Below are 25,593 nucleotides of genomic sequence, written 5' to 3'. Positions count from 1 at the left end.
GCTGCCTTCAGCGACATCAGTGGAAGGATTGTCCATTGAATAAAGACCGTCGCACGGCTAATATGATAATATCTGAATGCGACGTGGAAATGCAGAAGAGTCCCAATGCGGAACATATGCAGATGCAACTAGCGGGACCTTCTCAGAGGTTAGTACCTTGTTTGTTATGTGTATCTGTTGCTAAGTTAGTGACGAGTGCACCTGATAACATTCTATCTAAGCCCGCAACAACGGGGTATACGGCCTTTAATGATACGGAGTTAATTAAAATGAAAGGGCAAGTGGCCAGTCATGATGTCATTGTGTTGTTTGACTCGGCGTCAACTCACAATGTGATTAACTCCAAGCTCGTGAAGAGGCTGAAATTAAAGACAAGTTCATCTGACTATGTGTATACAGTCAGGATGGCAGATGGAAGTTCAACTGAAGTATGGGACCAAAGGGTTACTCAGTTGGAGCTTCGGATTCAGGACTATGCTGAGAAGCTTGATTTTGAAATGACCAAGCTTGCTCATGCAGATATAGCCCTGGGTATGGCATGGCATTCTAGGAAGAATCCAGCCATTGATTGGAAAAAGAATGTAGATCAGTTCAAGATGAATGATGTGCTTTATGTCTTGCGAGGTGAAAAAGATATACCTCAAGGACCGTTGGTTTCCGTGATGGAAATCAGAAAAGCTCAAGTAGAGTTTTTATTCCTTTGCACAGCATCGGTAGAGCCGGTTGATGATTCTTCGGCTAGCACTGATGTTACGCAAAGTAGTGAGATGGCCAAGCTGGCTAATCTTATAAGAGAGGAGTTCTCTGAATGTTTTAGGGATGAACTACCTTATGGGTTACCTCCAGAGCGGAAAGTTCAACATAAGATTGAACTGATCCCGGGGGCAGAACCTGTAAATAGACCTCCCCATAGAATGAGTTTTGCTGAAGAGGCGGAGGTGCGTAGACAACTGGAAGAATACCTCAAGTTGGGGCAGATTCAACCAAGTTTCTCACCTTTTGCTTCGCGAGTGATATTAAAGAAGAAAAAGGATGATACGTTTCGCCTCTGTATAGATTACAGAGCATTGAATAATATCACTGTTAAGCACAGGTATCCGATGGCTCGGATTGATGATTTGCTAGATGCATTACATGGAGCCGTGATTTTCAGCAAGATAGATCTTAAGTGCAGCTACCATCAGATCCGGATTAGAGCCGAGGATGTGCATAAAACCGCTTTCAGGAGCAGGTTTGGTCATTATGAGTTTTTGGTAATGCCCTTCGGACTTACCAATGCTCCAGCGACCTTCGTCATGCTTATGAACGATCTACTACGTCCGTATATCGGAAAGTTGGTAGTACATTTTATTGACGATATCCTGATATTCAGTAAAAGGAGAGCATTTCCATGGACTTTATTTTAGGACTGCCTACGACGCAAGGAGGGTATGATTCTATCCTTGTGGTGGTTGATCGTCTAACCAAGATGGCTCACTTCATTCCGACTAGAGAGTCTGTTAGTGCCCCGCAAGTGGCGGATTTGTTCATTAGACATATATTTCGTCTGCATGGATTGCCTAGATCCATAGTGTCAGACAGAGATGTCAGATTTACCGGTCATTTTTGGACAGCGGTATTTGAGACACTAAGGGCTGAGTTGGGAATGAGTAGTGGGAATCATCCTGAGACGGATGGTCAGACGGAGAGAGTCAACCAGACTTTAGAGAATATGCTGAGTACATATGTGTCATTGAGGCAACATACATGGGACAAGTGGTTGCCATTGTTGGAGTTTGCCTACAATGATAGGAAACATTCCTCTATCGGGTTCAGTCCGTTTGAATTGAACTATGGTTATAGACCAGCAAATCCAACTATAGTTGGAGTACCTCAGAAATTGCCTAGTGCCGCGAACTTTGTAGTTCAGATGCGGGAGATGCTAGCACTTGCGAGAGCTAATATCCGCCAGGCTATGGATAGAGCCAAGGTGTATGCGGATGAAAACCGGTCTATAAGAGTATTTAAGGAAGGAGAAAAAGTTTTTCTCAAAGTTCCTTCGCACTCGAAGTCGTTGACTTCAGGAGAGTGTGCTAAGTTATCACCTCGATACTGTGGGCCGTGTTTAATTCTAAAGAGAATAGGCAGTGTAGCCTATAAATTAGAATTGCCATAGGGGTGTAAGGTGCACCCGGTTTTTCATGTTTCGCGCTTAAAGAAAATTTTGCATACAGGTGACTCACTAATCGAAGGTGTGGTTTTGTTTCAGGAGATAGAGGATAATGCAAGGCGCAAGCCAACAAGAATCCTGGACTGAGGAACAATGCAAATACGAAATCGGAAGATACCCACGGTGTTGGTTGCATGGCATGGTCAGCCTCTATCCGAAGCTACTTGGGAATCCGTATACCAGTTACGGAGAGTGTTCCCAGATTTCATCATCGAGGACGCTGATGCTTGAAGAGGGAAGGAATGTTATGCTCTAGCCGAGATAGCATGACCTCAGAAAGATCGGTGGGCATTTTCTCTTAGATGACCAACTTTTTGTAATAGTTAATGTGCGTAATTGAAATGGTCAAGAGAAGTAACTGCCAAGGTCCTATGTGAGGGTGAAATGGCATTGACTAGGTAGTTCTGAGTGCTAAGGCCTAGGTGCACCTAAATGTGCAATAATGCCAAGGGGCAAGTGGTTTTAAATGTGCCCCAAGAGAGGGGTAAAAAGGTGCACCAAGTGGAGAGGCTAAAATGATGACATTTGGCAAGGAGAACTATCTAGGGAAATGAGGGTCTCGTGGATAAGCATGAAAAAACAAAGGAACGAATTAATTAGAAGATCTGTGATCCACGAGAGTTAGGTTGGGTGGAACAATTGAATGCCATCGCCCGTGATCGGTGTCAACGTAGGAACAGAGATTCGTGAACAAGAGATTGAGTTCTTGATATCCTCCTGGTCTGCACACAGTCATACAGTTATAGTTATATTATGGCAATTGAATCCTTTCCTCCTGGGTTGCACATAGTCATACAATCTTTCTCATAGTCTAATATAACCTCTCTTGGAAATTAGTTTGACGCACTTGGCCATCTATGTTCATTTCATCACATATGATTGTGACAATCTAGTTTTTCAGAGCAACCTCGGTAGCTTTTGAAGTGGGGTGCTATGTTTTTTCTTTTTTCTGTGCTCTCTTATTTTCTTTCCGCTCTTTCAGCGACATGTGTTTGTTTTCATGGCAGGTTTCTAGGACAAGTCTTGATGCTGTCGTAGCAGCTGTTAGAGTGTTAGAGGTAACAGCTTAGCATTTTGTTTGAAAGCTGTGCCCTTTATGTTGCTACCATTTATGTGGAGTACCTCTTTTTGAAGTTTGAATAATGTGCTCTTGCATATGAAGCTTGTGTCACTATTCGAAAGATTTAGTGAGTACCCAGGTTCTTACTAACAATTGTGGAGCAAAAAACAGGATGCTGATATCACTAATGCTGGTAAAGGATCCAATCTAACAGAAGATGGGATAGTTGAATGTGATGCCAGCCTTATGGATGCTAGAACTGGTGCTTATGGAGCTGTTGGAGCTGCACCTGGTAATAATCAAAGGCTTAACCCCTCCACGTAGGTTGTAGTTAACCTCTTTCTACATAATGGGTGCCTGTTTGCTTGTCTGTTCCGTTTGTTGGTGAGGATTCATGAATTTCTTTATCATCTTTGGCAATGTTGTTGTGAATATTTTTTACACAAGTCGTGGCTTCACGTTTATAGTGCTCTGCTTATAAGAGCCATTCTCGAAGACTTTTTTTTATGGATATAGCAATTGTACCGAATGTATATTATACACCCTTATCATCGGAATGTTTGAAGGACCTTTCTGGAAATTGTCTTTCAACTCCTAAATAACCACTAGGAGTTTGTTCTAATCCCATATATATGTTAGATTCTCCTAGTGTTTACTTAGCTCCAAGCGGAATTCTGAGATTACTTCAGCCCAAAAAAAAATTTATCTGCCCAAAAAAAGGAATTCTGAGATTACCATTGTAATCAAAACCACACATCATTGGAATACAAAAATAGGTCAGGGCTTAGCTATGATGGGTATTAGAAAAACCCTAGACCCTTTGGCTAGTTTCTATTAGAGTTCTGGGCATCTCCTGTCTGTATTATTGGGATTGAGGGCTGATTTGTGGGTGTGCCGACCACAAAATAGTAGTAGATTCTTCCTGTAAAATATGCAGTTGGTTGGGTGCTGTGCCAGGGCATTTAGCTAGGTTATGTAGGCATGGTTAGAGGCTGGAAACAGGGTATGGTTAGGGGCTGGTTAAGGACAGTTTAGTGCTGGCTTTTGCCAGCTGGTTGGGACCAGTCAGGCCATGCAACCACCCAACCAAAGGGTCGGGTCAACCGATCAGACCGGGTTGGGTTAGCAGACAAGCCAACCCAGGCCAAGTCAGGTTAAGTCAGCCAGTCTGCAGCCTACCCCCCTCCTATAAATAGGGCTCCTTTTCCCTGGTATTGTACCCATTCTGAGGTGCAGTTCTACTTCAGTTTGCAGTCATCCAGAGGCACATATTTCAGCCTTTGTGTGGACTATCCGGGGCGCAGTTCAGTGTTTGGATTGTATCTTCTGAAGTGATTTTCTCAGCAGTAGAGCAGATTTTTTCCAGCACTTGTTGGTTGCATTCCCTTGCAGTTCATTGTGCAGTATATTTTCTCTCTAATCGCAAAACCTGCTCTCTCTAGTCTCATTCGTGCATCTCTCTTCACATGCATACTTCTGCTGCATACTCTGACAGTTTCTTCACGCAGCGGAAATAGTAAATGGTTACGGTATGTGCAACGGAAGAATCATAGAGAGGAGGGAATGCTGTAATTAAATACCTCCAACTTTTATGTGTCTACAAGATAGAACTCACAAGCACCAACCTTAGGAGATAGACAACAGTAGAATAGTTCAAAATGCCTCATAATATATTGCACAAATCCGAGTCACACACTCTTACAAAAGCTTCACAGAGATGGATGCTGGTGAGCACAAACTGTGCTTCTGCTTCATGCTCCTCCATGAGCTTGCTTGACCTTTCATATTGCGAGTTCCTTGCACAACACCCTCCTGCAAACATATGCGGCTGTAAGTATGCATCAAGAAGAGGTTCTCACACACAATCTGAACTATGTGTGAGAACCTCTGCTGCTGCACTCATCCACTCTCCTGCTGTCCAGTAGCTTGTTGACCTGCACACTGAAGTGTAAGAAAATAATACAACGTCTGTGCTCAACAGATAATAGGATCTCGTACGCAAGAGAGAAAACAGATAGTATGGAGAATCAAAAAATTTGATTACTGTAGAACTGATACAATAGATGGCGCCGCCTCCTAGCCGTGCGCTCCTGTGAGAGAAGCTTCGATGGCGTGCCAGAAACAGTAGAGGACGGAGGCTGGATGCTAAGGAATCAGGGTTGCTGTAGCCAGTGATAAAATGGGCTTCACAGGCTTGCTCTTATATAGCCACCAGTCGTAGTCGGTTGGGCTCAATTGGGTGACCGACCCAGTCCGCCAAAAACGGTCGATTGGGGGTCGGTCCCGAAATAGGACACCGACCACACGATAGAATCGGTGCGCAAAATAGAGCAACTAACCTACGGACTCCGTTCGGCCCACAGCCATCCGGGATCATCTGGGACTCCAAACGGGCCCCGCAACCCGAAAGTGGGCTGCCCCGGGAAATGCTCCGTCTACCCTCAATGCGGTCAGTCATGGGATGCCTTCCCGCACTTGCATGTAGCCTAGTTGGCAGTGTGCCAACTCCGTCCAGCCATCAGGCCACACATGGCCCCCATCTGGTGTCCAAACCAGGACCTACCGGATAACCGAGCTACTCAAATGCCTTCTCCTCATATGGGGGGCTTACAAGTAGAGTTAGCTGGTTCCCGCGTAGTTACATGAGAGTGGAGCATTGATATCCAACATGAAGTAGGGTGGAATGTCCAGAGACTGAACTCATTTCTGCCCCCCCCGTAATGGGGTCTCTTATAGAGGGTGGGAAGCCCCTTGATGGCTGACTTGGTCATTAAACAACCGACCAGTATTTTCCAGCCAGCGAAACTGCGGCAGACTAGCCAACCTAGATTGTGGATCTGCCGACCTGTCCATGCCTTTATAAGGCTCTTTTCTGAAGCCTTTGTGCTGCTGGCTCCTGCTACATTTTTGCTGCAGCCAACAGGCCATCTCCTGCACCCTTGCAACAGCTTACGAACACATTTATCCTTGGCAGCAGACTGTACTTCTACTGCGCCTCATTTGTGTGCAACCTTGGCCAGCCTCTTCTATAGCAGCCTACCAACTTCTGTGCAGTCCTGCATAGCTGTCACAATGTTCTCGTCTTCTAGGCCCTACGGATCATCCAGACTCTTGCTGTATTGTCTGTTGTACCGACCCATAGATTGACCCATTTTCAGAGCTCATACCGACCACTAATAGCAGATCGTGTAGCAGCCTATAGTGCTGCCCACTGCCCACGTGGCTGTCTTGTGAGTGATTCCCTCCATCTAGATCTACCCATGTGGCATCCATACCTGATGCTCAATAGACTCTCATGCTCCCCAATCGTGTCTTGGTACCATGTCCCTGTGCTCTCCTCATGTGGGGCCTTATAGGTGGGTGCCACATGCACCCCTGCACTTGGATGCATTATGACAAACTGACTCACTAGCTCAAATTTTACTTCAGTAGCTCCCTAGAGTAGGCTTTTTGTCATATGCTGTGGCCCCATTGTGAGCCCCAGTCTTCAAGCCCTAGGGTGAGTCGAAGTCCTCTAGTACCCACTGGAGAATAGGTCTAGGTAGTTCAAAGGCATCCCTTACAATTAGAGGGTAGTTAGTGCTAGGTTAGGACAAAAGGTCAGCCTTCTGGCTACCTTTTGAAGGACTTCCAGTAGGCCATTGATGGCCAGTTGGATCTCCTATTACCAACAGTAAATGCTGGTAAGGTTGGGTCATATGACCCGACCCAAACAATCGGTTGACCCTACCAGCTGGTCGGTTAACCAAATCTGCCAGTTGGGCAGACCAGCCAGCTGGTTCAACGCTATATAAGGGGTTGCTTGGTGTCTCACTTTGTCATTCAATCTGCCAGCCGTCCAGCCTTGCTCCAGCCCTTTTCCTTGTAGCGGCCGTACAGGTCAAAGAGAGCAATGAATCAGCCTCTTCCAGATCGCAAATCCTGGTAGCCTCTACACGCGGCAACAGTAGGGTGTTTGGACAGCAAATGGTTGGGTTTGAGCTGTCTCACTCAGCTTTCTCTCAGTTTCTCAGCTCCATATCTCAGCTCTCACAGTCCTCACACCTCGCAGTTCATCTCTCTCACTCACGCAGTAACTCTGCATGGCTCAGTACTAGCAACATAGAGTGGTCTACACCGATAGTGTAGGCAGCATCGAGGTCTTGGTTATTGGTTGGAGCTGTTTCTCAGGTCTTTGGGTCTTTTCTCGTGTTCACAGCAAAGTTACGCTGAAACGCGTTTCAGAGCCCAGCCAGGCCTGGAACGCCGTTTCAGAGAAGCGCCGTTTCCTGAAACGCGTTTCAGGACCCTGAAACGTTTCAGGACCCTGAAACGGCTGGCTGAAACGTTTCAGCCAGTCTGAAACGCGTTTCAGAGCCCTGAAATGTGCCGTTTCAGACAACACAGGCTGCTAGGTCTCCAAAATCACATTTTTTGTCTTTTTGCTTTTGATTTTGGTCTCCAGGCTCCTTCCACTCCTTCAGCGTCATACTCTCTCCATCCTCAAGGTTTTCCAGCCCTCCTTCAGCCCCATTCACTCCTTTCCTCTCCTTTCTCTCCTGCAGCCTGCTTCTGGTAGGTGGACTCGATATCACATGGGCAAAAGAGCTTGGTTTCTTCATCAAAAGGAAAAGAAACTCTTTCTACTTACCCGTTTCAGCCCTCCAAAAATCCCGAAACGTTTCCGTTTCCGTTCCCCGTTTCCCCGTTTCCGTTTCCCCTAACTATGGTTCACAGTGTCCCTTTACAGTTGCATCTTATGCTCTCTTGAAGAGTGTCTTTGAGCTTGTAAGTTGTATTGCAGTTCTCCAAGATAAAGCAAATTCTCCTGTGTATTGAGGGAGGGGGCCCTCAGTGGGTGCAGGGTGTAGGAGAAAATGAGAGCAAGAGAGGGCTTGAACGAAGAGAGAGCAGCAAAACGTTGTATTGAAAGAGAGAAGAAAACAATACAAGATTGGGCGTTTTGTCTATGTGACAAAACCTAACCAACCCACTAACTGTAGTTAGGGAGAAAAACCTCTAATGAGGGAAAAGTGCCCTTAACCCACTTATTAGTCATACATTGGTCAATGCCATGAATTATGGCTATAATTCCAACACCCCCCTGTAGTGCCAATGTGATGATGTACAAGGAAATGATCAATAACTAAAAGGAGATAAGTTCAAGGCATTGCGAAATGCCTCAAACTTCTCATGTGGAAGTGCGTTGGTGAATATGTGTGCAACATTGTCATGTGTGGACACAGAGATCATACTGATCTTCCCTGCATGCAACTTCTCTCTGACGTAATGAGAGTGAACCTCAATGTTCTTTGTGTGAGCATGAAACACAAGATTCTTGGCCACTGCCATAGCACTTTGACTATCAGTGAGAATTGGAGGAGGACCCTCCAATGAGAGATGAAGATCAGCAAATAAATGGCGCAGCCAAACACACTCAACTGTTGCTGTGAAAGCTGCCCTGTACTCAGCTTCACATGAGGAGGTAGCCACACTAGTTTGTTTCTTGCTCAACCAAGAAATGCAATCATGACCCAAAAAGAAACAATTGCCACTTGTTGACTGTCTAGTATCATAATCTCGAGACCAATCAGAGTCATTGTAAGCACGCATCTGCAAGTCACCCCCCTGGGAAACATCAAGCCATAAGACTTAGTGCCTTGTAAGTAACGAAAAATGCGTTTTACAGCCTGCAAATGTGAAGTCTTTGGGCTGTGCATGTATCTGCTCACTAGTGAAACTGCAAATTGAATATCAGGCCGAGTATTGCAGAAATAAATGAGGCATCCAATAGCCTGGTTGTAAAGTGTGGCATCAAGCGGTTCACTTCCACCATACATGGTAAGCTTCAGCCTTGGCTCCATGGGAGTGTAGGCTTGCAATCTTGCGTCTTGAACCGATCCAAAAGCTTCTGCACATACTTGGATTGAGACATAATGATGCCACGTCTCTCTTGTATGAACTGGATCCCCAAATAAAAATGAAGCATGTCCAAATATGGCATGTCAAAAGTAAACTCAGCCTTGAAATCTGCAATTTTTCCTTCATTGGACCTTGTGAGCAACAAATCATCTACATAAAGAATGATGACCAAAATATCCCCCCCATCCTTCTTGATGTAGAGGGTACTCTCAGTTGGACTATTACTGAGACCCTTGCTGGTAAAAAATGCATCAATCTTTGAGTACCAAGCACGTGGAGCCTGTTTCAGCCCAGACAAAGGTTTATTCAGCTTGCATACTTTACCTGATACTTTACGTGATACAGAGGTTGCTTAACATAAACCTCTTCCAACAAGTCTCCATTAAGAAAAGCTGTTTTTATATACAATTGATGTAGATTCCATTCAAAATGTGCAGCCATGGCGATTGTAGTCATCCTAGAAGTAGGAGCAAATGTCTCCTCATAATCAATGTCCTTTCGTTGAGCATAGCCTTTTGCAACTAGCCTTGCCTTGTACTTGTCAATTGACCCATCTGATTGTCTCTTTACTTTGAAAACCCATTTGGTACCTATGGCATGCTTCCCTGGTGGCAAATCCACAAGATTCCAGGTCTGATTTTTATCAATGGGCTGTAACTCATCCTTCATGGCTTTCATCCAATGCACATTATCCTTAGCCTCTTCAAAATAATCAGGCTCTTCTTCATCTAGAAGTGTACCTGCAAAAGCTGAATCAACAAAATGTGTCCCCTCTACATGTTTGGATGCCTTGTGAGTTCTGCCAGGCAAAGGAGCATCAAGCTTACTCTCCTTGAGAGTTTGGAGCAGCCAATGTGGAACGAATTTTGCTGCTTGTATTTCTGTCCTTTTGTTATGCTCTAGCCGAGATAGCATGACCTCGGAAAGATCGGTGGGCATTTTCTCTTAGATGACCAACTTTTGTAATAGTTAATGTGCGTAATTGAAATGGTCAAGAGAAGTAACTGCCAAGGTCCTAGGTGAGGGTGAAATGGCATTGACTAGGTAGTTCTGAGTGCTAAGGCCTAGGTGCACCTAAATGTGCAATAATGCCAAAAAGCAAGTGGTTTTTAATGTGCCCAAGAGAGGGTTAAAAAGGTGCACCAAGTGGAGAGGCTAAAATGATGACATTTGGCAAGGAGAACTATCTAGGGAAATGAGGGTCTCATGGATAAGCACGAAATAAAACAAAGGAACGAATGAATTTTGAAGATATGTGATCCACGGGAGCCCGGAGTAGGCTGGGTGGAACAATTTAATGCCATCGCCCGTGATCTGTATCAACGTAGGAATAGAGATTCAGGACCAAGAGATAGAGTCTTTGTCAGTGGAATAAGAGATAGAGTCGTTGACAGTTGGTATCAGAGCCGAGGCTTTGACGGAGAGGGAAGCGGGGTCGGTCGTCGAATGACCTCAGCGCCAAATTGACGAACTGACGGATAATTGGCCTTCGATGAATCTGGACGTTAGCTACGACGCACGGGGTTTTTGTTTCGTGGCTGGACTTAGAGGTCACGTAAGGCAGTGGTTGGTAGCAGGTGGAGCGCAGAGGTGACGTGGACGTTCGTTTGCGTAGGCGTAGGATCGACGCACCTTTGCTGCAGGAACGTGATCCGTCGAATGGTTGCGGGACCTCCTCTAATGAGCGCATATTCTACCTCGTGGGATGTTGACGAATGACGGCGTGCAGATTTAGGAGGTGGAACGTGACGAAGACTGTACGGGACGTGATCCTGGGTGATCGACGGTGTAACAAGAAAAACAGGAAGAGTCGTCTTCGACATTGTCTGCCAGTTTGCCGTACTTAATTGATATTACAGGTCCAGAAGGTTGCAGGTGAACCGACGCGCATTAGAAGCGCTTTGGTATCTTTAACGGTGGATGAAAACAGGACCAATCGAAATTTCGAGGAGAAATCAGGGAGCCCTTTTTTCGATACAGTTTTTTTTTCCATATGGTCCTGTTATTTCTGCACCGCAAAAGGGACGTTCAGAGTGTTTTATAACTGAGAGTTTAGGGCACAGGGGAGAGAAAAAAACAGGAAAGCAGAATAGAAAAGGGTATATATATCTTTTATTTGGGTTCTGAAAAAGACTGAAAAAAAAAAAACCATCTTCCATTGTGAAACTATGGAGGCAGAAGGGCAGAATTCTAGGGTGAATCCTAGTGAGTCTAGAGTACAGTCTACACAACAGATGTCACATCATGCTGCACCTACTTTGATCGGTAGAATTTCGATATTAGAAGATGCTTTACAGCAGATTATGAACCAGCAGCTCCAAGTGAATGCTGGTCAAAATGAGATTAGGGAAATGGTACAAGCCTTGTCAGCTAGACCGTCTAGAATTGATAAGGGCAAAGCTCCAGCAGAGCCAGAGCCCAGTATCCATTCATTAGAGCGCGCAAGGGTCAAAGTGCCTAATATCGCTAATTATAGACCGGAGAAGTACGCTGGTCGGATGACCGAGCGCAGCTCTGATGTGATCGAGGTTTGGTTACACAAGTGGGAAGAAGCCTTCGCCATTTGTGAAATTAGATCTGATCTAAAGAAAATCCGTGAGGCCACACACCTGTTTATTGAGGCAGTGGATAGATGGTGGATAAAGCAACAGAAGGATCAAGTTGCTCCTACCACCTGGGAAGGGTTTAAAGCTGAATTTAAGAAACACTTTCTCCCACTTGATGAAGAGTCTCGAGCTTGGGATGCTTATAGAAATCTTCGTCAGAGGAGTCTATTAGTGGCAAAGTACACTGACTAATTCAGGGAATGTGTCATGAAAATAACAGACCCTCTCCCTATGTCGGTTCAGTTAAAAGACTATATCTATGGACTGAACGACAAAATCAAAATGGAAGTTCGGGCTAAGTATGTGACTACATTAGATGAATCTATTGCAGTAGCTTTGAACTATGAGGATGCCAGAGGCAGATCTGGTGGATTTGTGCAGGCAGGGACTCAGTATGAGTACCCGAAAAAAGGGGGAGTTCAGAGGAAATGGATTTCAAAGACAAGTGTCTCGCAGCCAAGTGGCCAAACCAAGCAGGTGAAGCTGGTTGAGGGACCAGTAAAAACAAGTACCACCGTTGGGGTGAAAAGGAAAATAACTCCAATGGCAGCCCGGGCTTGGTCAAAGTCCTCGTTGACCCCTGAACAAAAAGAGAAAGCTAGAAAAGAAGGATTGTGCTTCGGCTGCCTTCAGCGACATCAGTGGAAGGATTGTCCACTGAATAAAGACCGTCGCACGGCTAATATGATAATATCTGAATGCGACGTGGAAATGCAGGAGAGTCCCAATGCGGAACATATGCAGATGCAACTGGCGGGACCTTCTCAGAGGTTAGTACCTTGTTTGTTATGTGTATCTGTTGCTAAGTTAGTGACGAGTGCACCTGATAACATCCTATCTAAGCCCGCAGCAACGGGGTATACGGCCTTTAATGATACGGAGTTAATTAAAATGAAAGGGCAAGTGGCCAGTCATGATGTCATTGTGTTGTTCACAATGTGATTAACTCCAAGCTCGTGAAGAGGCTGAAATTAAAGACAAGTTCATCTGACTATGTGTATACAGTCAGGATGGCAGATGGAAGTTCAACTGAAGTATGGGACCAAAGGGTTACTCAGTTGGAGCTTCGGATTCAGGACTATGCTGAGAAGCTTGATTTTGAAATGACCAAGCTTGCTCATGCAGATATAGCCCTGGGTATGGCATGGCATTCTACGAAGAATCCAGCCATTGATTGGAAAAAGCATGTATATCAGTTCAAGATGAATGATGTGCTTTATGTCTTGCGAGGTGAAAAAGATATACCTCAGGGACCGTTGGTTTCCGTGATGGAAATCAGAAAAGCTCAAGTAGAGTTTTTATTCCTTTGCACAGCATCGGTAGAGCCGGTTGATGATTCTTCGGCTAGCACTGATGTTACGCAAAGTAGTGAGATGGCCAAGCTGGCTAATCTTATAAGAGAGGAGTTCTCTGAATGTTTTAGGGATGAACTACCTTATGGGTTACCTCCAGAGCGGAAAGTTCAACATAAGATTGAACTGATCCCGGGGGCAGAACCTGTAAATAGACTTCCCCATAGAATGAGTTTTGCTGAAGAGGCGGAGGTGCGTAGACAACTGGAAGAATACCTCAAGTTGGGGCAGATTCAACCAAGTTTCTCACCTTTTGCTTCGCTAGTGATATTAAAGAAGAAAAAGGATGATACATTTCGCCTCTGTATAGATTACAGAGCATTGAGTAATATCACTGTTAAGCACAGGTATTCGATGGCTCGGATTGATGATTTGCTAGATGCATTACATGGAGCTGTGATTTTCAGCAAGATAGATCTTAAGTGCGGCTACCATCAAATCCGGATTAGAGCCGAGGATGTGCATAAAACCGCTTTTAGAAGCAGGTTTGGTCATTATGAGTTTTTGGTAATGCCCTTCGGACTTACCAATGCTCCAGCGACATTCGTCATGCTTATGAACGATTTACTACGTCCGTATATCGAAAAGTTCGTAGTACATTTTATTGACCATATCCTGATATTCAGTAAAAGTATTACTGAGCATCGTGAACACTTAAGAATAGTGTTCAGTACTTTGAGGAAAGTTAGTCTTTATGTGAATAAAAAGAAAACTATACTGTGTATGGTTAGGCTTGAGTATTTAGGGTTCATAATTACTCCACAGGGGGTAGAAATGGATCCGAAGAAAGTGGCTGAGATACTAACTTGGCCAATCTCTCAAAGTCTGACCGCGTTGCGATCATTCTTGGGATTTGTCCAGTTTTATAGAAGGCATATCAAAGGATATTCCGGAATAGTATCGCCATTGACTAATCTGACCTCAGATAAAGTACCTTTTATTTAGGGACAGAATAACAAGAAAGTTTTAACACCGTAAAACAAGCTGTGGTCTCAGGATCGGTGTTAAAAATAGTTGATCCCCAGAAACCGTTGTTCCTAGAAACCGATGCAAGTGGCATTGCGGTAGGAGCAGTTCTCCTTCAAGAGGGAAGGCCAGTAGCCTTTGAAAGCAAGAAGCTTTCTCCCTCTCAAAGGAATTGGCCAACTCATGAATTGGAGTTGTATGCTGTTATCCATGCTTTGAAAACATGGAGGCATTATTTGTATGGTTCAGAGTTTTATGTGGATGTAGATCATGATACTCTGAAACATTTTTGTAAACAGCCTGACTTGAGGGGCCGCCAAGCTAGGTGGGCAGAGCTCATGCAGGAGTTTAATCTAACGATTCGGTATCGAAGAGGAAAAGTCAATAAGGTTGCTGATGCGTTGTCTCGCATTATGCACAACCTGAGTTTCACGGTATTAGAGAGTGCTCTAATGACCGAGATAAGAGAAACTCAAAAAGTGGACGAGTTTGTCCAGATTTTGTGGTCTAAAGCTCATGTGTTAAAACCCGGGGAAAATGAAGAGGATGACCTGGCATCCAGAAAAGGCCAAACTTATGCAAGATATACCATAAGGGATGGTATGCTAGTTAGAAATGGCAAGCTTGTAGTACCTGGTCAGAATGATTTTAGGCAGAGAGTCATTCGACAATGCCATGATAGCCCGTGTGCGGGACATCCAGGAGTCGAGAAGACATATGATCTCGTGAAGCGAGATTTCTTTTGGCCAAAGATGAAAAAGCATATTCATGAATATGTGACACGGTGTTTCTCGTGTCAGGTAAGCAAGGCCGAGCGGGTGAAGCCACCCGGACTTTTACAGCCCTTGGAGATACCACTAAGTAAGTGGGAGAGCATTTCCATGGACTTTATTGTAGGACTGCCTACGACGCAAGGAGGGTATGATTCTATCCTTGTGGTGGTTGATCGTCTAACCAAGATGGCTCACTTCATTCCGACTAGAGAGTCTGTTAGTGCCCCGCAAGTGGCGGATCTGTTCATTAGACATATATTTCGTCTGCATGGATTGCCTAGATCCATAATGTCAGACCGAGATGTCAGATTTACCGGTCATTTTTGGACAGCGGTATTTGAGACACTAAGGACTGAGTTGGGAATAAGTAGTGGGGATCATCCTGAGACGGATGGTCAGACGGAGAGAGTCAACCAGACTTTAGAGGACATGTTGAGGGCATATGTGTCATTGAGGCAACATACATGGGACAAGTGGTTGCCATTGTTGGAGTTTGCCTACAATGATAGGAAACATTCCTCTACCGGGTTCAGTCCGTTTGAACTGAACTATGGTTATAGACCAGCCAATCCAACTATAGTTGGAGTACCTCAGAAAGTGCCTAGTGCCGCGAACTTTGTGGTTCAGATGCGAGAGATGCTAGCACTTGCGAGAGCTAATATCCGCCAGGCTATGGATAGAGCCAAGGTGTATGCGGATGAAAACCGGTCTATAACAGTATTTAAGGAAGGAGAAAAAGTTTTTCTCAGAGTCCTTCGCACTCGAAGTCACTGACTTCAGGAGAGTGTGCTAAGTTATCACCTCGATACTGTGGGCCGTGGTTAATTCTAAAGAGAATAGGCAGTGTAGCCTATAAATTAGAATTGCCACAGGGGTGTAAGGTGCACCCGGTTTTTCATGTTTCGCGCTTAAAGAAAATTTTGCATACAGGTGACTCACTAATTGAAGGTGTGGTTTTGTTTCAGGAGATAGAGGATATTGCAAGGCGCCAGCCAACAAGAATCCTGGACCGAGGAACAATGCAAATACGAAATCGGAAGATACCCACGGTGTTGGTTGCATGGCATGGTCAGCCTCTATCGGAAGCTACCTGGGAATCTGTATACCAGTTACGGAGAGTGTTCCCAGATTTCATCATCGAGGACGTTGATGCTTGAAGAGGGAAGGAATGTTATGCTCTAGCCGAGATAGCATGACCTCGGAAAGATCGGTGGGCATTTTCTCTTAGATGACCAACTTTTGTAATAGTTAATGTGCGTAATTGAAATGGTCAAGAGAAGTAACTGCCAAGGTCCTAGGTGAGGGTGAAATGGTATTGACTAGGTAGTTCTGAGTGCTAAGGCCTAGGTGCACCTAAATGTGCAATAATGCGAAGGGGCAAGTGGTTTTTAATGTGCCCAAGAGAGGGGTAAAAAGGTGCACCAAGTGGAGAGGCTAAAATGATGACATTTGGCAAGGAGAACTATCTAGGGAAATGAGGGTCTCGTGGATAAGCACGAAATAAAACAAAGGAACGAATGAATTTTGAAGATATGTGATCCACGGGAGTAGGCTGGGTGGAACAATTTAATGCCATCGCCCGTGATCTGTATCAACGTAGGAATAGAGATTCAGGACCAAGAGATAGAGTCTTTGTCAGTGGAATAAGAGATAGAGTCGTTGACACCTTTCCTATCTAACGGCATCTTCCACTGCTGTGGAGGAACTAAATCAGCTTGAGGCTGAATCGGGGCATGTGGATCAAGAGGGACTTGTTGTAAATCCTGTTTTTCAGCATGCATATCAGCTCCAGAACCCAAAGCAATGGGTAATAAACCTTCAAAGACATGAGTGGAGGCTGAAGTAGGTGGCATATCAAATTCAGCATGTGTATGAGCTGAATTCAGCATGTGTATGAGCTGAATTTTCAGAAAATATCGCATCTCTACTAACAAAGATCTTGCGTGTAGTAGGATCATAGAGACAATATCCTTTGCTTTTTGCGCTATACCCAACAAAAATTCATTTGAGTGCCTTGTCTTCTAGCTTATGACGAAACTCTCTGGGCACATGGGCATATGCAACACAACAAAAAAACACATAAATGATTCATTGAAGGCTTCTTTCAATACCAAACTTCATATGTTGTCATAGTTTTCAAAGCCTTTGTGGGATCACAATTCAAGACATAATGAGCACACATGAGACCTTCAAGCCAAAATTTGTGAGTGCTCGTAAGCATGCATCTATCCATCTCCATGAGAGTGCGATTTTTCCACTCAGTTGAAGGATTCTGCTGAGGAGTAAGCCTCAATGTAAGTTGATGATGAATGCCCTTTTCCAGCAAATAAGCCTTAAATGCATGAGAAATATACTCCCTCCCTCTATCTGTGCGGAGTGTCTGTACTTTGAGCCCTGTCTCATTTTCAACTTTGGCAACAAAATGTCGAAAATGAAGAAACACATCAGATTTTTCCTTTAGACCATACACTGAATTGTATCTCGAATAGTCATAAATAAAGGTGACAAAATACAAGTAACCACCCAAGGCAGGAGTCCTCATGGGACCACATACATCACTGTGAATGAGCTGCAATTTGCGGACAGCTCTTACTGCACCATCTTTCTTGAAGGGAAACCTATGCATCTTGCCAAGTATGCATCCTTCACATGTATGAGGTGGGGGTGACTCCAAAGACGGTAAAGCATCAACCATTTGAAAGTGTCATCAAACTGCCAAAATTCATATGCCCATATCTAGCATGCCATAACTCTGCATTCTGCATAGCAACAGTGGGAGTAGAAACTGCAAGTGCATGATTTGGGCTTTTCTAAAAAACATCAAGCTGAAAAAGACCATGAAATAGTGTGCAAGATAGTCTCAAGGCATAATTATCTTCTCTGTCTTGAATGCACTCTTGTCATCCTCAAAGACAACTTGAAATCATCTTTTATTGACAGGACACCGAAAGCAAAATTTTCTTGATTCCAGGCACATAAAGTACATCAGGAATTCTGAAATTTGTGCCATCTATGGCTGTCAACAAACTCTCACCAATACCACGAACTGAATAAGAAGAATCATTTGCACAAGACACCCTTTTTTCAGCGGGTGGTGGATGCAGAGAATCAAACAAACACTTCTCGGAAGTGATATGTTTGGTGGAACCACTGTTAAAATACCAATTATTCAATGTCTCATTGACATTGAAAGTGCATGCATCCTTAGAAGGGTCATAGCTGCAAGTCAAAAAAGCATAAGCATCCTCCTTAAAGGTGGCTATAACATTAGGGACAACCACACTACTATCATGACTGCAAGTCAAAAAGGCATATTCCTCTTCCACTAAATCGGCTGTTCATGAGAGGCTGATGTATCCGAGACAACCATACTGGAATCTTTCTTCTTCTCCTTGGCAAGCCTTTTCTTGCATTCATCAATGTAATGACCCGGCTTTTTGGAGTAATGATATCTCCCTTTTTTCTTGGGCTTCTTTGCATCCCTCTTAGCCTTTTGTGAAGGCTGTCCAGAATCAGCCTTAGACTGATTTGTATGCTGCTTCCTTTTTTCCCTTGGCTTGAACTTGGAAAACATGGCATTTTCACCTGCACATGTGGCCATATTTTTCCGTGTCTGCTCTTCCTGCAACAAAAGCCATATCAACTCATGAAAGGTGAGAGAGTTGCCACTCAAAGACAAGTTCAATGAGGTGTGAAAATCAAGATAAGACTCGGGAAAAGAATTAAAGTGGTAGTAACCATCTCTGAATCTAGAATGATCTCATCAATATTCAATAATTGCTCTCGAAAATCTGAAGTTTGGTGAGGTGAGACAAGAGTCACCCTCATCCATATGAGTATGAGTCAACTTTCTCTTCATGAATGAAACTCTTGCATCATTGCGGGCTGCAAACATCCTCTCAAGAATATCCCAAGCTACCTTAGAGGTCCTGCATGACCGAATATGTGGAACAATAAACCTCTTAACAGAAAGAGAAATCACAGATAGTGCTTGTGCATGATGAGAATCTCATCTCTTCTACTCTTGTGTGGGAGCAACAAGTGCAGCGAATGCATCTAGTGCTTGTCTTGCACCCTGTGCTTGTCCTCTACCTCTTCCTCCACCTTGTTGAGGAGGAGTGGCAAGTGCAACCACATTCTCTGGTCTTGTCTCATCCCCAGTGACATAATCGTACAAATGTTTGCCAACTAAAAGATTGCGTACCATAAAACTCCATAAAGAGTAATTGGTACCATCCAACTTATCCTCCTGTGTGAGGACACCAAAAAGATCATTGGGATTATTTTGGGCCATGAATGCCAAATAAATTGCAGCAAATACTGACACTTAACTTCCCTTCTTGGGAGTAGGGATGCACAACACAAATCCCTTCTGAGATATAGATGCAAACTGCAAAGAGATCCGCTCCACCCGCTATGTAACCAAATTTACTGAATCGCTACAGAATCCGTATAATGTACGGACTGACGTGCATGTACGTGTACGGACGGGCTGACGGAGCAATACGAGTGCTGTATAAATAGATGTACAGTGTTGTACGGACGCATGTACGGCAGATCAACGAAGCAGTATGGCGGCTGGCGATGGGCTGTATGGACGTCCAGTCGTATGGTGCAGTAGCAGTGCGGATGTACAATGCAGGGATTGTACGGATGTACGATGCAGGAAGTGTACGGGCGAAGTGGGCTGACAGAAAGTATGAAATTGTGTGTATGGGCAGGCTTTATCTGACCATCGTCTTCACCAAACATCACTCCCTTACTTTTCGTACAGAAAAAGGATAAGTCGACACGTTTGTGTGTTGACTATAGGGTAGTCAACAACTCATAGTTAGCAATAAGTTTCTGATGTCCTGAATTGAGTATACTTTAAAGAGACTTAACAGTGCCAAGATTTTTTTTCAAAATAGATATGAAAAGTGGCTACCATCAGGTCCACATTTTCGACGCTGATATTCCAAAACAACGTTCAGGACAGAGCGAGCTCATTATGAGATCGTGGTTATGCCATTGGACTCAAGAATGCACCGCCAACGTTTGACAAAATGATGTCTAGGGCATTTGCTCGTATATAGGAGTGTGCTTATTCATCTTTCTAGATGATATCCTTATATTTGATCCACAGTAAAGCAACATGCGATAGATATGAGGATGAGGAAACAACATTCAACTCACAATGAGGAAAAGGCATTGCATTCAGGAAAAGGCATTGCATTCAGCGGCAGGACTTCCAACTGTGGGAAGGAAGGGCTACCCAAAAATAGGAACTAAAAAATCATTTTTGCCAATAGTGGTTTGATAAAGATGTAGCATAGTAGCTTTAGAATTCACCTTGATTTCCTTCTTCATCACATAAAACAACAAGTCAGTGTTGTAAAGGGAATCTTTGAAGAAGGGATAGAGAGATTGAGCAAGTGTGAGAGCACAATTGTGTTGTTGAGACATACTCTAAATGAGTACACACCTCGAATACTTGGAATTTATTGCTATCAAGAATCCATCATTTCAGCTATGGAAGCTTATCTCCAGCAATTATCTTTTCCTAATATATTTGTGTCCCATTAGATGAGAAGTTGCACCATTCCATGTCTCGGGGAGTCTTGTCTAAGCATCTATATTGGTGAGAAGCATGTGTCAGTGACCTTGTATTCCACAAATGCAAACTAAAAGCTGAGACTCAAAAGCCGAAACCTAGCACTGTGGTGGCTCTTCGATGGGTTGCGAAGATACCTCGGATTTGCATCTGTGTGCGTCCTCCTCGATCTCTGGATCCAATGGGTTATCTCAAGAGTGATGGATGCTCTCTGGCAGTGTCCTTTGAGAAGAGTTGAGATAGGCTGGGCCTTGATCTTGTGTGCTCTGCTCACTCTCCGTGTCATGTGTGCTCTTTGCATCCCTCGTGCGGCAATGTCGCGTTGGCTCTCTTTGCTGATCCATGCTGCCCTCATATTAGCTAGCTCCTCCTCCACCACCCCACTGTCCTGGAGCTAACTCAAATGTATAGAAGTTTATGACATGTTGCTGTGCTCGGTCTACCTTAGTATCTAATGGCGCGGTCACCTTCTATTGCTCTCGGATTTGTTGCAATAGTGTCTCTCTGTGTTGTTGCATCTCAATCGGATAAAGCCCAATGTAGACTTGGTCATGGAACTGGATCAATCATGAGAGCGGACCAAAGCCGTAACCCTTCTGAAAGAGGCAATGGTATCGTCCTTGGATCTCATAGTAGGCTGGGCAGACACATAGAAAATGATCCTTTGTCTCAACCTCCCCCAACGTGCATAGTCTGTAGATCCTCCTCTCTCTAGGTATACCTACAGCTCTCCTTGCCTCAATCCTCAGCTGATGGGATGAGACCCACATCTGTCCAATGGCAATTCTCAGTGCATGTGAGACTCCTCTGTCCTCGAGATACTGGGGTTCCATCCTCCGATACGCTAAAAAAGTGGTTGTGATAGAACTGGATCTTGGTGGGGTACTCTTGGTCCCCCTCCCAAGTCCAAGATGTATGGAGTTGGAGGAGATCTAATCGTATGATGAGGCAAGAGGCTAGGGGAGGGGCTTGGGAGGGGGGTAGGTTAGAGGCTAGAGGTTGGCGGGGGGGTCAAGCGACAGGGAGGAGCAGCAGGCGGAGGAAAAGGCAGGGCAGCAGGGCTATGGCAGAGGTTGTGGCGGGGGCAGCGGGGCTATGGCGGAGGTAGAGCGGGGCTGGAGCATGCGGGCGGGGTAGCAGTAGAGTGGAGGGGCTGCGAGGGCGGAGAGGCAACCATGCGGAGGAGCTGCCAGGGCGAAGCTGCAGTGGGTGAAGGAGGAGCTGCAGCAGGCGGGGGAGCTGCAGAGCGCGGTGGAGCTGTGAGGAGAGCAGGTCGGGGGTGAAGCAGTACGCGGGCGGGGCAGTAGAGCAGGGAGAGGAGCATGAGCGGGCGGGCGGAGCAGCAGAGTGGGGAGAGGAGCAGGAGCGGAGGAGCAGCAGAGTGGGGAGAGGTCAGAGCAGAGAGAGCGGGGAGAGGGCGGAGCTGCAGCGGGCGGGGGAGATGCAGAGAGCGGAGCAGAGAGAGCGGGGAGAGGGCGGAGCTGCAGCGAGCAGATGAGCAGCAGAGCAGGAAGAGGAGTAGGAGCGGAGGAGCAGCACAGAGAGAGAGAGAGAGAGAGAGAGAGAGAGAGAGAGAGAGAGAGAGAGAGATCTGATTTTAGAAAGTAAGTCGGGGGCTGGACTTACAACCGATGCTTGTGGGGCTGCACAAGGACAGGTAGAGTCAGATCCATCTTAGAATTCAGCTTGGAGCTATGGCTGTAGAATCCGATTTTGGCATTATAACAATGTGCAAATCATAAGCCGAGTACAACTGAGCAGCCATGCCTTTTGTAGAAATTAGGACAGATTGTTATACAACGTTGCTTATGGGATAACTCCCTAGACTGCCACATGGCAGCATACTGGCAGCCCTAGATACAAAGTACAAAGTACAAAGCCACTAAAAAGACTGCTAACTGACCTCTTTGTTATAGTGGGAGTGAATTCGAGAGGCCTGAGGGGTACAACTGCAAATAAAAAGTAGGGGGGGGGGGACAAGTAGAGTGAATTTGAGGGGCCTAGGGGAGGGTATGACAACAAGGAGTTGGGGTGAATTTTGAGTGAAGGGGGGCTTGAGGGGTCGTATGGAAAATGGGGTGGCTTTTGAGTGAAGTGATAGGGGCTTGAGGGGGGTGGGGGCTAGCTGTGGGGGAAGGGGGACGGGAAGAGGTAGGGGCGCAGAGAGGGGTAGGGAGGGGTTGTAGGGAGCATAGTTACTAGGGAATAGGAACATTTCGAGAACATTCGATGTAGGAATGGGATATCTTCTTAGAGGGTTGGGGGAATGTGGGAATGCTATATCGTCAAATCTTATGAAAGTATATCAGAATATGAAAAAAACACTTTTCACAGCTCAAACTTTGTAGATAGGATGAGAGGAGGGTGCTGAGAGAGGGCCAAGAAGAGAGGAGGGGTTGAGACACAATGGAGAACGTCGTAGTGCCAGATAGCAGAATCGGGAAGCGAGGCCTTGTACTTTTGGACCAGATGAACTTTCCACTAGGACTCAGGATGGTAAAGCTTATACAGGTGATAAATTTACCTCAAGCTATAGAGTTTGGAATGCCTCATCAAGCTTTTCATTCCAGGGATAGGATTGTTGAAACGAAGTCCACATCCTTTAAGAAGGCTTGACAAAGGAATAATTAGCTTCAAATAATCCCTCACTGGCTTAAGAAAGAGAGTGAAATATAGAATGCTCCAAGTTGCCTTATTGGTCGAAAACCTTCTAGATCCTCTCACGATCAATGCTCAATACCATCTCAGGAATCTTGTGTGCAACGTAAAGGAGTTCTTTTTGAAAGAACTTACTCGAAGGCTCCTTTGCATAAAGTTCTCATGCCATAGTATCTCTAATACAATGCCCAACATGGTTGTTGAGGGTATGATTGTATACCATAATATCGTCTAACAATATGACCACAATTTTTCCCAGATAATCTCAAAATATACCGCTGAAATGTTTCGTGAGTCCAAAAGGGAGTACAAGGAACTCATAATGGCCATTTCTAGTTTGGATCCCATCTCATAGATGTCTTCCTCTGCTATGCATACTAGTACAAATGTCAATCTTCATAAAATAGGTAGCCCCTTGCAGCCTATCAATCATTGTAATTGACGCACATCTTCCAACTTCTGTCCTTCTTGCTCTTTAATAGCACGTGTGCACCTGAGGTATTCCTGCCCCATTCGGAGGCATTCCAACAGTTGTCGAGATGTTTCATCTTCTTTTATTTGACTCATCCCATAAGGTGTGATGTTTATAGTTCAAGCTTTTGGAACTAATTTTATCCGATGATCTACCGACCTAACTAGTGGCAAGTCATGCGGCAACCTAAATGGAAAGATACCACAAATTTAATTTCTGCAAGCGCTTGTGCTTTCCATGCATCTAGTCTAGAAGATTTAGAGAAGATCACACAATATACATTGATCCACTTCATACTCATAATTTGCAATTATGGAACACAATTTCATCAATTGAGGCATGCAGTATCACATGGCCAATTACCGGATACTAGGACAACAAGGAGGGGAAAAAGGGAGCCGATGATGGGGATAGCACAGGGTTTTTGACCTTTGAGCAACTCCCATGGACATGCAACCTAGATTGGCTAGTACACGTGTACGTACCGCTTCATTCATCTACAAATGGCCGAGTTCTCCATCCTTGCGGGTTTGCTTTGATGCATTTAGGGAATAAGTGTCAGCTAGAGCCCATGCATGAGCTAAAAACACAAGGTAACAGCAACAAATCATAGACATGCTCTGGAGACATAGAGACCTGAGAGGCCACATCTTCCTCACTTAGTTTGGTGGCTCAACGCTTTATCCTCAACATACATAGCAGATGGATCCAAAGGTAGCATGGTTGGATATATCTATCTTCATTATATAAGTTGAAGAGCACACACCTCAATCTACATGAGCCTCATTGCACCACACATGAATAGAGAGCTACCTCGAACTCTATTGTTTTTTTTCTTTAGCAAATGGGAGAAGCGCAGAGACTCTCCCTCTAGAATTTCATGCATTGTACTATATTTGTTTCATAGTAGGTCAAGGAGGGCCTTAATATTATGGGATATGCCTAGGAAAGTCGTAATGAGACTAGAGTTAAATATATACGAAACTTGATTGTGCATGTCTTATATGGTTATATTTCATGTTTGCAAGGAAGACGTTGATTTTAGCTTGTGATGTATAATTACAGGGTTGCAGAATCCCATTGAGGTTGCTGCTGCCTTGGCAAAGGAGAGCCTAAGAGGCTCATTGTCTTTTGGTCGCATTCCCCCTATGTAAATTTCCATACCATGCTCTCAAAATGTGTGTTGCAAAAGCTGATGGAAATGCCATGTTGCGTAAAGATCTTTATATGAGACTCACAATTCTCTTGTACTTCTTCTAAGTGAAATCGTTTGGAAATTTCTAATTCAAGATGCTTCTATAAATAAAAATTTTCATTTGCTAGACAAAAAAACAAAAGCTATCTGGCTGAAAAAGAGACCAAGTTATTGCTATGTACATTTTCAACTTAAGATTGTGTGCATAATAAGAACATCCCATACCATGGATAACATCCCTCACTATTAAAGGGTACATGCTTCCTAAGGTAAGGCAAGCCCACTAAAGCCTTCTTAATGCCTTAGCCCTGCTATGCCAACCTCTAACCATGGCTATGCCCATGCCCATTGCTCCTAGGTTTCTTTCCTAGTCATAGCCTTCTTACTAAGGGGTCATGATTGGGCCCTAGGGTGGAGTTTGGGAGCCATTGGTAGTTGGGGGTGGGAAGGGCATAGGGTAACATTGAGTAGTGGGAAGTGTCTTTCCCCTTCATAGTTTGACAAAAATCTTTAAAGTAGGGAATCATAGAAATCAATGGGTACTCGTGGATAGCAATTGCACATCCATGAAATCGATCATGATGGTTCGCTATGAAGTGCGATTATTAAGGATGCGTGTCACATCTTGTCAACATGCACCCATTTACTTGGTAAAGTATTCTTTATTTCTTAACTTCATTTTCAAGTTTTAGATCTAGATTTGATTGCAATATATATACGTATAGTGTTTTTCCTTGCTTTTGAGACAGGTACTAGTTGTTAGGGTCTAGCATTTCAAAGTGGACCTCATGATGCGGTGATATGTCTT

The 25,593-nt window shown here is 44.5% G+C and overlaps 1 protein-coding gene across 3 annotated transcripts in view; it reads left to right on the top strand.

The window, feature by feature from the left end:
• Positions 1-25,593, top strand: part of LOC147905889 (N-terminal nucleophile aminohydrolases (Ntn hydrolases) superfamily protein) — a 125,504-nt gene that overhangs the window by 36,073 nt on the left and 63,838 nt on the right. For all 3 annotated transcript variants that reach the window (XM_087382181.1, XM_087382186.1, XM_087382172.1), the window contains exons 2-4: positions 3,217-3,267; positions 3,441-3,561; positions 24,656-24,740. In XM_087382181.1, coding sequence (XP_087238307.1) covers positions 3,217-3,267; positions 3,441-3,561; positions 24,656-24,740 — 257 coding nt within the window. The remainder of the gene's footprint in view (positions 1-3,216; positions 3,268-3,440; positions 3,562-24,655; positions 24,741-25,593) is intronic.

This window comes from Dipteris shenzhenensis, chromosome 1 (genome assembly GCF_047967505.1).
Source record: "Dipteris shenzhenensis isolate YYH24624 ecotype China chromosome 1, Dip_SZ_1.0, whole genome shotgun sequence".
NCBI classification, from domain to species: domain Eukaryota; kingdom Viridiplantae; phylum Streptophyta; class Polypodiopsida; order Gleicheniales; family Dipteridaceae; genus Dipteris; species Dipteris shenzhenensis.
Note: the sequence above shows the minus strand (reverse complement) of the source record. Positions and strands in the feature narration are given on the sequence as shown.